Below are 13401 nucleotides of genomic sequence, written 5' to 3' on the forward strand. Positions count from 1 at the left end.
GGGCACACTGCCTCAATGCTATCAGTATAACTCCAGTTCAAAGGCTCATAATTACTGCAAATAGCTGTAGGATCAAGAGGTATTCAGGGGAGTTAGAGACATAAATGTCTGGGACGATCTGCAGCAGGACTACGACAACGCTAGGGATTATCTGAACAGGGCTTGGCTCACTGATAAATCATTGTCTCAACGCAGCCTAAACATGAGCAGACTGGGTCAAGGAGCCAAGATGATTTGGATGGTTTCATTCCTGTCAACGTTTCTTTCGTTTCCCCAAAAAAAGTGTAGAAGTTACCAACCCAAACATCATAACGCCCTCACAAAAATAAAGTTATTGATCCAAAAGAAATGCAGATTAGCCCATTTCATATCTTTAAGATCTGTTTTCAGAATGATGCTGCTCTATAGAAACAGTTTTTTATATTTCACCATGTTTTTTAGATGTTGACAATTAAGGGCTGGTGATGAGACATACACTTCGTCCCACAACATCTGATTATTTAATATTCTAGTCAAAAACCAGCCCTGGTTGAGTGTTGGCTGGTCAGATTGAAAAGTATTTCTCTAGCTATGGTCCGTGGGATGAGGCTGGCCGGTCCCCGAGTTTGTTAACTATAAATCAGTTCTACAGTGAGTTTAAACGTAGTGGTTCTCAATCCTCTAGAATTTGTGTTCCCTCGTTCAGACATTGCACGTATCCATCCACCAAGCCGAGGGCCGTGTTCCCTCGTTCAGACATAGCACGTATCCATCCACCAAGCCGAGGGCCGTGTTCCCTCGTTCAGACATTACGTATCCATCCACCAAGCCGAGGGCCGTGTTCCCTCGTTCAGACATTGCACGTATCCATCCACCAAGCCGAGGGCCGTGTTCCCTCGTTCAGACATTGCACGTATCCATCCACCAAGCCGAGGGCCGTGTTCCCTCGTTCAGACATTGCACGTATCCATCCACCAACGGTTGTGTGCCACGGCAGACACTACAGTCGGCACCAGATTGTTAGTTCAGCAACAAAAATGTGCAACTATGGTGCAAAACAGACAGTTGGCTTTAGATTGACAAATACATTGAGCACATCTCTTCAAAATACTGAAGTTGGGTTAGCTAGTGAATTTGAACCATATTAGCATCGACACGAAATAAATCAAAACAAGACATGGTAACTAGTTGAAACGAGTCACGATTCCCCACGTCATTTTGTTATTGTTGACAGCCGTCTGGCCACACAGCACCACAGGTACTCACGGTATTCTGCCACATTGAAGCTTGCGTATATTTTCCGACGTTGTCATCCAACGTTAGCCGACACGTAAACATTTACGATGTCTCTGCTAAAGCGGGCCCACGCGTGTTGAATGTCAAAGCCCTTTGGTCTAGTTCACGGCGATACGGTCGCGTTAGAATGGTTATCGTCACTCATTAGATAATAAAATAAACAGAAATAACACAGAAGGACAAGAACAAGAAGCAAAATGTTAAGATTTTATTTACAAAGTCAATTTTTTGTACGTTTTTTTTTTTTTGCCTTACAGAAAGTAAAAAATAAACAGCCACAACCAGCCAGTGTACACAGAACGTCCCCAATTACACCCTATTCCCTAAGTAGTGCACCACTTTAGACCAGAACCCTATGGCAGCCCCATTCCCTAAGTAGTGCACTACTTTAGACCAGGACCCTATGGCAACCCCATTCCCTAAGTAGTGCACTACTTTAGACCAGGACCCTATGGCAACCCCATTCCCTAAGTAGTGCACTACTTTAGACCAGAACCCTATGGCAACCCCATTCCCTACGTAGTGCACCCTAAGGATTAGGGTGTGATTTGAGACGTAAGCCAGAGTGATGTTACCTCTGGGTCCAACCCGAACCCGAAACACAGGGAGGAGAGACAAGACAGCACTGACAAAAATACAAAACAAAAAAATCCCCTGAAAAAACGATTTTAAAAAGCTCTGACGGCAGAAACAAAACAGAAAAACTCTAGCTAATGTCTCACAAGGAACCCCATTCCGTATGTAGACCAGAACCCTATGGCAGCCCCATTCCCTAAGTAGTGCACTACTTTAGACCAGAACCCTATGGCAACCCCATTCCCTAAGTAGTGCACTATTTTAGACCAGGACCCTATGGCAACCCCATTCCCTAAGTAGTGCACTATTTTAGACCAGGACCCTATGGCAACCCCATTCCCTAAGTAGTGCACTATTTTAGACCAGGACCCTATGGCAACCCCATTCCCTAAGTAGTGCACTACTTTAGACCAGGACCCTATGGCAACCCCATTCCCTAAGTAGTGCACCACTTTAGACCAGAACCCTATGGCAACCCCATTCCCTAAGTAGTGCACCACTTTAGACCAGAACCCTATGGCAACCCCATTCCCTAAGTAGTGCACCACTTTAGACCAGGACCCTATGGCAACCCCATTCCCTAAGTAGTGCACTATTTTAGACCAGGACCCTATGGCAACCCCATTCCCTAAGTAGTGCACTATTTTAGACCAGGACCCTATGGCAACCCCATTCCCTAAGTAGTGCACTACTTTAGACCAGGACCCTATGGCAACCCCATTCCCTAAGTAGTGCACCACTTTAGACCAGAACCCTATGGCAACCCCATTCCCTAAGTAGTGCACTATTTTAGACCAGGACCCTATGGCAACCCCATTCCCTACATAGTGCACTACTTTAGACCAGAACCCTATGGCAACCCCATTCCCTAAGTAGTGCACCACTTTAGACCAGGACCCTATAGCAACCCCATTCCCTAAGTAGTGCACTACTTTAGACCAGGACCCTATGGCAACCCCATTCCCTAAGTAGTGCACCACTTTAGACCAGAACCCTATGGCAACCCCATTCCTTAAGTAGTGCACTACTTTAGACCAGGACCCTATGGCAACCCCATTCCCTAAGTAGTGCACTACTTTAGACCAGGACCCTATGGCAACCCCATTCCCTAAGTAGTGCACTACTTTAGACCAGGACCCTATGGCAACCCCATTCCCTAAGTAGTGAACTACTTTAGACCAGGACCCTATGGCAACCCCATTCCCTAAGTAGTGCACTACTTTAGACCAGAACCCTATGGCAACCCCATTCCCTAAGTAGTGCACTACTTTAGACCAGGACCCTATGGCAACCCCATTCCCTAAGTAGTGCACTACTTTAGACCAGGACCCTATGGCAACCCCATTCCCTAAGTAGTGAACTACTTTAGACCAGGACCCTATAGCAGCCCCATTCCCTAAGTAGTGCACCACTTTAGACCAGGACCCTATGGCAACCCCATTCCCTAAGTAGTGCACTACTTTAGACCAGGACCCTATAGCAGCCCCATTCCCTAAGTAGTGCACTACTTTAGAACTGAGCTTATTTATTTATTATTATTCTTTTTTTGAAAATAAAACAAGGGGCCCTTGCCAAAACCAGTGCACTAAACAGGGATTAATTTGGGACACAGCTGAGGTTGACGAGTTTGTCCCCGCCCCGGTGATGTCACGGAATGTTGCGCGGTGACGAAAGACCCGGTTGTTTCGGGATTCTACCCATACACCCCCCCCCCCCCCAAATTACCACGACACAGGGCAACTCAAGCAAAGGGGTGCGCGTGTAGGATGGAGTACCAAAAAGCACCCTATTCCCTAATACAGTGCACTACTTGTGACCCTATAGGATTTTTCAAGGCTATGGGCTCTGGTCAAAAAGTAGTGCACTATATAGGGAATAGGGTGCCACTAGGTTGGCTGGAGGGTTTGGGGGAAAAGGGGAGACGGGTGATAGCGGCAGTAAGGGGGCAACTAAAGGCCATGGAGGGGTATCTGAGATATGGAGGGGTATCTGAGATATGGAGGGGTCAGGAGATCTCAGATATCGAGGGGTGTGTGGGACGGGGGAGGGACACTCAATCGTCTTCATCCTCATCTTCAGGATCCCTCTTCCTCTTCTCTCCTTTCACAGGAGAGTCATCCTCTCCTTCTGGAGAGAGAACATTTAGATATGGGTCCCCAAAAGAACAACGTGTTTGCCTGTGTACCAAATGGCCCCTTATTCCATATGTAGTGCACTACCTTGACCAGATAGGGAATAGGGCGCCATTTGGGATCACAACCGTCATGTATGCATGTACATAGCCAAATTAAAATATTTCAATGGAAGTTGGAAGCTACTAACCGTTGTCTTCGTCGTCTTCATCATCGTCTTCGTCATCATCGTCGTCAACATCGCCGTTCACCTCCCCATCCTAGAGAGAGAAAAACAGTTCGTACAACGGACAGCATTGTGGTACCGGGGTTAAGCTAGCGCCTCCAGTCTAGTACCGGGGTTAAGCTAGCGCCTCCAGTGTAGTATCAGGTTTAGCTAACGTTAGCAGGCTAACTTGTTGCTCTTGCTTTGTGAAAATGGACCAACATGTGTCGTTCATATCAGAAACGATAACTAGGTGGCACCAGAGCCTGTACTTAATTCAATGTTTTGAATTAGGACTGGGTAATATGGCCAAAATATGTCTCGTGATATTTTTTCCGGCAAATTTTTTTTTGACAGTAATGATGCCGTTTCATGTATTTCAAGTGTGCTGAGAGTTGTTCCTGTTCATACAGTTTTGACTCCAGCACCTTCTCAAAACAATAAATAAATAAATCAAATGTTCTTGAATATTAAGACATCATGTAAAAACATCACGTGTTGCTCCCATGTTTTATAGGTGAAAAAATTAAATATAAATAATTAAAAAACAGTCAAGTTTTGTGCACAAATGTATTTGCATCCGGGTTAGTGAGCATTTCTCCTCTACCGAGATAATCCATCCAACTCAGTAAAATGGTTGAAATTGTTGTATTTATATTTTTTTGTTCAGTATAAATATGCTTTATGAGTTACCCTAGGGTGGCAACAAACTGATAAGGGATTTTAAAATTAGGTCTTCATTCTGATTGAAGTTGTATTGAACCGTATTAAACAAATCAAAATAATTTCCAGAATTTTTATACATTTCCTGGACTTTAACTACTATTTCCACACGGTGCCACGCACAGATGCATAATATGAACTGCTGTAATCTTGGAAATAGTATGACTATTTAAATTTCATAGAGCCTTGAATGCATTTGTTGTTTGACATAAATTAAGGGAAGAAATATTGACAGGGTAGGAACCAAAGTGTTGGTCAGTTTTTCCAGGTGAGCCTAATTGGATGTTTTTACATTCCATGTTTTCTAACCTCATGTAGCTGCACAAAACATGCTTATCTAGGCCTACACTGTAGTACCAGGCTGTATTAGCTAGCTACGTTTGCTCTGACTCTTGGTACATTTAGCAAGCTAGCTAGCGATTAGTGGCTAACACGATTGATTTTTAGCCACAACTTGCTACGGAAGCATGTCACCAACAGCCATCTGACCGTTCAGAGTGAAAAGCAAGAAAGTGCTTGAGACTCTCCTTGAGTGACAAGGTGACGGGGCTCGGAGTGACCGGGGACTCGGAGAGACCGGGCGACGGGGCATGGAGTGACCAGGGGGACACTAAAAGTAACTTCAGTCCACCAGCCACTGTGGCATGTAGATGGAGAAATCCACTCCTATATGTATAAATTATTATTTATTTTTTTTAAATAAAAAGACTGTGCTTAATATTAATAAAATAATAAAAAATGTATTAGTAAGAAGTAATGCGATTTATTGCCCAATTTCATGACGAGTCTTTTACCCAAAATACCAGAAGAATGATGGGTTTGAATATTCATACCACCCACACTAACCATACTATTAGTGAAGTGAGTATATAGCTCATTGGTCATAGTATGGATATAGTTACTATGCAAAAAAAAGTTCCTGGATGTCATACTAAACACAGCCAAAATATACACGCAGAGGACACTAGTTCCATACTTTAGGGCCGATAATGCAATTCAGGAAATGGGCGTGGCTTCACGGTGTTTTCAGATTTTAAGAAAATGGCGGAAGACATGCAGCCGAGAGAGGATACAAATTCATTGCTTTAGCTAATTATGACAAATGTTAAAGAAAATTGAACAATGTCATAAAAAGCTAATTACTTTTCAAATAAATTACCTTAAAACGTTTTGTTGGCTGACATTTTGTTAGCTACGTTGTCCTTATGAATTGCATATCATTACAGCAGTATGTTCCGGTATGTTAGTCGGCTACGTATACATCAAACTTGCCAGTATATTAATTTTGGGCCAACCAACTACCCAACGTTTATTCCCGTCATTCTTAGCTTAGCTAAATGCTATAGTGTGCGTTCTCAATGGACATTTTTTGCAAATCCGTTCTGGCTACCTACTCCTATTTCAGAGCACTCTCTCCCGAGTGTACCAGAGCGCACGATAATGAATGTATGGAGATCTCAACGCCAGTTGAATGTGGCCGGTTAACATCGGCCCCCCCAAAAAATGCATGATTAAATTGCCAGCAGCACAGTTAGTCACCAACACATCTGGATAACGTGATAACTGCCGAAGCAGCTCTGCTAGGGCGAGTAAAATGGTCAGAATTAGAGGTCGACCGATTATTTTTCAACGCCGATACCGATTATCGGAGAACCCAAAAAAAAGCAGATAAACAATTCAAAATTGGCCGATTTATAACTGACAATTACCACAAATACTGAATGAACACTTATAAACACATATAAAATCATATGCTAAACATGTAACATGCGTGTATTCAACATGACATCCGTGTTCTTACCTCTCCACTCTCCCCACTGTCATCATCTTCCTCTGCAACGACCTCTTCGTCGTCCTCCTCCTCTTCGTCCTCCTCCTCTTCAGACTCTCCCTCCTCCCCCTCTGTTCCACAGGACAAAAACAACATTAGACCATCCCTACTCTCTACAGACTCTCCCTCCTCCCCCTCTGTTCCGCAGGACAGAAACAACATTAGACCATCCCTCCTCTGTTCAGACTCTTATTATTTGGGGGAATTTATTGTTGGGACATAAAATACAAAAAAAAAACATCAGGAAATCAGCACCAACTGATTTTAATCGAGGAAATTTGTTCCCAAATAAAGCAGAGAGAGACGTGATCGTATCCTTTGAAATTATTGTTTTAGTCAAATACTGTATCTGTTTGGGGCTCCTTCGCAGTTCATTTGCAGACTACAAATTATTGTGTTCTGGCCCCCTGACCATCTGCTCAAAAAATAAATACATTTAAAACAACCCCGAAGGCTGAATCTAGATCATCCCTGCCCTATATAGTGTAATCTCAACATCTCCATAAAGAGACACGATAAATAATTAATCTGCCAGATTCATAGAGACACTGGGACCGCGTCCGTTTCTGCAGACAGAAACTAGCTAACTAACTACGACGTCCCCTTGGATGTTTTGCTCATTTGACAACCTTTCAGTTGGTGTTTCTTTAAGAATTTAGTTAGGGGATACCTAGTCAGTTGCGAAACTAATTTTCCGTATTTAACCGAACCCCTCTGAATCAGAGGGAAGTGTGTGTGTTGGGGGGGGGGGAGGGGGGGGGGCTGCCTTAGGGCCCAGGGAGCAGTTGTTGTTGGGGGTTAAGTGCCTTGCTCAAGGGCAGAACGACAGATTTTTTTCCACCTTGCAGCCCCTCAAGTTTCAAACCAGCATCCCTTTTGGTTACTGGCCCAACGCTCTTAACAGCTACCTCCCGCCCCATAAGTTCCCTCTCGGGAAGTCTCACCTTCATCATCTTCATCCTCGACCCCGTCTCCCTCGCCGTCCGAGTCGGAGGCCTCGCAGTCTTCGATATCGTAGCCATCCAGGTACGTGAGCTGCGGGAGGAGCTTGAAGATGCTCTCTCTGTAGTCTCCCAGGTTGGTGACCTCACAGTTAAACAGGTCCAGGGACTTCAGTATGGGAAGCTTTTTCTAACAAGGGAGAGGTTATAACAGTGTTATTCCCAGCTATAACAGTCTCATGTACAGTTATAAACAGGGGTGAAGGCAGGGGTATAAATAAAGTTATAAATGTCACAGTTATAAGTCTTATTAAGAGCTACGACAGTCTCATTCCAAGTTATAAGCGGTTATAACCTGTCATGTTCCCAGCTAGAACGGTGTTATTTAGGAACGGTTCCAACAACCACAAGTAGTCTTATTTAGGGAGGCACGATCTAAATCGGCAAACATATCGGAATCGGACGAAATTAGCTAAAAATGTCACCGTTGGTATCGGCCATTTGACAAGTAAAAAAAAAACACCATTTGCAAGCCAAGAGCCACCACTGCTATCAGTAGCACTGTCAAAAATGCACAACAACGGAAAAAGTCTGCAAACACCGGCCACGAACGATGTGTTTACAATACCACGTTGGTAATAAAGCATAACTTGTTTGGCCGCAACTTCTGGGGTAGCTAGCTTTAGCTTGGTATCTGGCTAGCACAAATACAACCAGCCTGAAAACAATGACCAGTAGAAACTGCAGTCATTTTCATTATTCTTAGCAATGATTTATGCATCCTTGTGAGTAAGTATTAGCTAGGTGGTCACTTGTTGTTCGCCAATTGAAATTGAACTTCAGTTCATGAAAATAAATAGCTAGCCAGCTACTTAGCCCGGTTGCCCAAAGCTAACGTTATAAACAGAAACTAGCTTTATCTTGCTAGTGAGGCTCGAGCGGACCGGGTTGTGAAGCTAGCCACAATAACGATTAGGCACAATAGTGGAATTTGCCTTCAAAATAAAAGTATGCCTGAAAGTGATGCAGAAGGTTACAATTGGTGGAATCACGCTATATTTAGACTAGATAATGTTAAAAAGGCTGGAATGTGAAGCAATGAAATTTGGTATCAATCTACCCGACTGATGAGTTTACGCAAATATTAACGCTGCTCTTATCGCGGGACCGTCCACCATTTATCAAATAAGAACTGTCTTATAAATTAGGGTTATTTTAGATGACACCTAGCTATATAGTTAGCTAGCTAGGATTCCCAGCTAGCTAACTATAGCTACTGAAACAGGTGTTAGCTAGCTAACTATAGCTACTGAAACAGATGTTAGCTAGCTAACTATAGCTACTGAAACAGATGTTAGCTAGCTAACTATAGCTACTGAAACAGATTGTGGTTTTAATATGTGTTTATGGGAAGAATATTGTTTGCATCTATGAGCTAGCCAGCGTTTTAAAATCATCAGCACTGTAGGAGAACGATAAAACTTTACCAGCATCATAGCATACGCATCGATGAATCGTTGACATAGGAGTGAGTGTAATCAATGTGTAATAACTACTTTAAAAAATATATATATATTGAATGCTTTAAATTAATGTGACGTGCCAGTCATATTCAGGTCCTGATTGGTCAACAAGCTTATTTGGTATAGTGTTATTTGACACGCAAAGACCCAAACCTCGTTCCATAGTGTGAGACATCCTGGTTGAGAATGAAACGGCTGAACAACGAAACAGCAAGGAAGTGAAAGAAATGGATTTGACTGGTCATGGGGACATACGTTAATGACAACAAAGTGTGGTGTGTAACCTTTATTGAACTAGACAAGCCAGTGAAGAATACATTCTTATTTACAACGATGGCCTACCCCGGGCCAACGCCAGGCCAATTGTGCGCCGCCCCATGTAACTCCCAATCACGGCCGGATGTGATGGACCCTGGATTCGACCCAGGGACTGTAGTGACACCTCATGCACTGAGACGCAGTGCCTTAAATAGTTAAAAACACACGGACGCAGCGGTTTAACTGTACCGGAAAGCTTAAAAGGCCACAACAAATGTTAATATCGGTCATCTGTGTTGTTTTTTTGAGCACTGAAAATATTGGATACCGGTTTCAGCCAAAATGTAATATCAGTGCATCACTAGTCGTATTCAGTAACAGTTCCAACACCCGACCGACCAGGGGTCGTATTCAGTAACAGTTCCAACACCCGACCGACCAGGGGTCGTATTCAGTAACAGTTCCAACACCCGACCGACCAGGGGTCGTATTCAGTAACAGTTCCAACACCCGACCGACCAGGGGTCGTATTCAGTAACAGTTCCAACACCCGACCGACCAGGGGTCGTATTCAGTAACAGTTCCAACACCCGACCGACCAGGGGTCGTATTCAGTAACAGTTCCAACACCCGACCGACCAGGGGTCGTATTCAGTAACATTGAACACCCACCAGTGGTTCCAGTGTGCTGATGTCCTTGAACTTGTTCCCAGAGAGGTTGAGGTGTGTGAGGTTGACCAGCCTCTCAGCCAGCACCTCCAAACCACCGGATATCCTGTTGTCACTTAGCTCCAACTACAGAAGAAGAAAGTCACGTTATTTATTCAGTCTAGGGGGGGGGGGGGGGGGGGACAGAAGAGTCTTGTTTGTGTCATGTGACACGGTGAAAAGCTACACTTCGTTATGACCATTAATTATGCATTTAACTGGTCTTAAAAAGGTAAACAGATTATTACGATGATCTATGATATTATTACCTATCTTCCAACGGGACTAGTTCATGGAGTCATTTAAAATTACTGTTTAATCTGGCAAAACATTTCAAAGTTTAAAAGTGAGAAGTTCAGCTGGTCTGAAGCCAAAACAGAAAGGAAATGTTTAAACCCCCCCCCCCCCCCCCCCCATAGCTACATGCCGGTTTAGTGTGATGGTTTCCCTTGGTAAAAACATCCCCCTGGTTTACAGTTATGGTTTCCCTTGTTTAAAACATCCCCTTCAACAATAGCTACATGCTGGTTTAGTGTGATGGTTTCCCTTGGTAAAAACATCCCCCTGGTTTACAGTTATGGTTTCCCTTGTTTAAAACATCCCCTTCAACAATAGCTACATGCTGGTTTAGTGTGATGGTTTCCCTTGGTAAAAACATCCCCCGCATGCTGGTTTACAGTGATGGTTTCCCTTGTTAAAAACACCCCCCTGGTTTACAGTGATGGTTTCCCTTGTTTAAAACATCCCCTTCAACAATAGCTACATGTTGGTTTAGTGTGATGCTACCTTTCCCCAGTTTGGGTATGATTGATGTGACTATGGGGATGTATGGGCCCTGTTCAGGTGTAGTGCACTGTAAAATAAACAATGGTGCCAATTGGGCCACAACCCTAGCCGTCATACCTTTTTTAATTTCCCCAGTTTGGGTATGTTTGAGACGTTGATGAGGCCGACGTTGATGAGACTCAACAGTTCCAGGTTCTCAAACTCCTCCGTTATGCCCTCCATTTTCCCCTCGTTCGACCGACAGTTATCCAGGACAAGCTCCTGAACCTAAAAGAGAAGGCCAGGGAGAGAAACGGAGTAGGGAGAAGGAAAAAAAAGAAGAGGGATAAATAAACGTTTATGTCCGTAGTTATTTTGAATATTTTACATGAATTTCTATCAAAAAGTGCAAATGGGGGAAAAAATAATTGTGTTTCGAATCTGTTTTATTTGGCACTTGGAAAGCAGCCATGTTTATAAGCAGAACTGTTTGTAAACTGTGTGCACGTGATGTAGATAGCTGGTGAGGGGACTCGATTAACCTCCCCCGGGCTGGCGTGTTTTGCACTGGTGAAATGTGGTTGCTTTCGTTTTGGAACAGGGCCTTCCGGGCATGAACCAAGTGGCCCGCTCAAAAGTCGGTTCAAAGCATGGGAGTCACGAGAAAGATTCTGTGTGCACGTGCAAAAAATAATTGCTTTTGATTTAAAAAAACAACAACAATTAAAACAATTAAAATTAAACTGCCTTCCCAATGAAAACTACATAGAAAAACAGATTTGATGGAAAAGTGATGTACGTTTCTGGACGACGCACGATGTTGCTAACATGACCCAGCGGCACAGATTATTGTTCTATTTGAGAAAGGCGCTTCTCCTCGCCGCTTTTGCCAGTTCAAATCAACGGCTATAGTCCGGTGCCCCACAGCTCAGCATAACCGAATCCCCCCCCAATGTTACCTAGCCACCTAAAGTAGCCAGCAAAGTTACGTTGCTAGCCAGCTAGCTAACGGACGGGTCTTTAACCGGTCAAAGTGTATCCAAAACAGTTCGCGGCTGTGTACATTTACTATAATTTCAAAATAAACTATTCGTAGCTATAACCGATAATTAAAAAAAAAATAGTCTATTGATTCGCTTTCTAGTTAGCCGGCATGCTAGATACGCGCCCAACAACGTTGAGTCCTATGCTAGCTAAAAAATGGCTACCGCTATGCTAGCTAAAAATGGCTACCGCTACGCTAGCTAAAAATGGCTACCACTATGCTAGCTAAAAATGACTACCGACCGCTATGCTAGCTAAAAATGGCTACCGCTATGCTAGCTAAAAATGACTACCGACCGCTATGCTAGCTAAAAATGACTACCGACCGCTATGCTAGCTAAAAATGGCTACCGCTATGCTAGCTAAAAATGGCTACCGCAATGTTCGCAATGATGTTCAGTGTGTTGGCCTTTACTTTGATAGTAAGGTTGATTGTTACAAAATATACATCTGTATTAAACAAACAAAAAAACTACAGCAGATGGCTAACAATATTTAAAAAAAAGTATTTTGTGTGATAGTAGTTAACCATTTTGTTAGCCATTTTCCTGTTTACCTCACGGGTCCGGTTTGACTTGTAAAGTGATTCAGCGAAGTTAACGTAGGCAGATAAATTAGCGCTCCTAAAAACGAATGCATCTAATGGCATTACCTAGTTAATTTACAATATACATACTTATCTCATTAGAAATTGAGTTTGAGAAAACGTAGGAGGTAAAGAAAGTATATTACCAGCAGCAGGCTTTCAGAGGACCCCATGTGCTCGACATGACTTCCACACACAGTAAACTTTGGTGTCGCATGTTAACCTAAATCATATACTTACATCCGACGGCGTCCTATTTCTCAGTTCTAGGTGAATTCTCTTTTTCATGTCCATTTTCCCCCCCTCCTCTCTTATCTCTCGGATCTGGTTGGACCGTTTTCTGGGTTTCTACAGCCTTGCTCGCTACGGTTGATGATCTTGAAGCGAAAAGAGAGAGCTGCGTTCGTGGAAGTCAGAAAGTGGGTCAAATGCGAATGATCTGTTTGCGCCGAGTAGAAACCGCGGCGAAACTAAAATACTCAACAGTGCCCGGTGTGGCCGCGTTACCGCACTACAGGCAACATGCATGACTTATTGACGAACTACGGATGCACCAAGCTTTGGGACCCAACACCTGTGATGGAAAAAGTCACGAATTGTCATACTTGGGTGAGAGTAGAAACACCCTAATAGAAAATGACTCAAGTAAAAGTGAAAGTCACCCAGTGAAATACTACTCGAGGAAAAGTATTTGGTTTAAAATATACGTAAGTATCAAAAGTAAATGTAAGTGCTAAAACATACTTAAGTATCAAAAGTAAAAGTATAAATCATTTCAAATTCATTATATGAAGCAAACCAGACGGCACCATTTTCTTGTTTTTTTTATTTGAT

The 13401-nt window shown here is 43.3% G+C and overlaps 1 protein-coding gene across 4 annotated transcripts; it reads right to left on the reverse strand.

Annotated features, from left to right (window-relative positions):
• Positions 1 to 1468: 1468 nt before the first annotated feature.
• LOC110531333 (acidic leucine-rich nuclear phosphoprotein 32 family member D) lies at positions 1469 to 13168 on the reverse strand. Of its 4 annotated transcripts, none has more exons than XM_036987056.2 (7): positions 12808 to 13168; positions 11076 to 11225; positions 10137 to 10259; positions 7687 to 7873; positions 6713 to 6813; positions 4174 to 4243; positions 1469 to 3978 (listed from the first exon to the last, which is right to left on the reverse strand). In XM_036987056.2, exons 1-7 carry the CDS (start codon positions 12859 to 12861, stop codon positions 3905 to 3907), a joined length of 759 nt encoding a protein of 252 aa, XP_036842951.1. In that variant the 5' UTR covers positions 12862 to 13168; the 3' UTR covers positions 1469 to 3904. The 4 variants fall into 4 exon arrangements, with proteins under 4 accessions (XP_036842951.1, XP_036842952.1, XP_090039490.1 ...); XM_036987057.2 differs by having other exon boundaries at positions 1469 to 3975; positions 12808 to 13039; XM_090183364.1 differs by having other exon boundaries at positions 1469 to 3975; positions 6713 to 6879; positions 12808 to 13033.
• Positions 13169 to 13401: the final 233 nt, after the last annotated feature.

Source organism: Oncorhynchus mykiss, chromosome 9, assembly GCF_057628025.1.
Source record: "Oncorhynchus mykiss isolate SJ-2025 chromosome 9, ASM5762802v1, whole genome shotgun sequence".
NCBI lineage: Eukaryota > Metazoa > Chordata > Actinopteri > Salmoniformes > Salmonidae > Oncorhynchus > Oncorhynchus mykiss.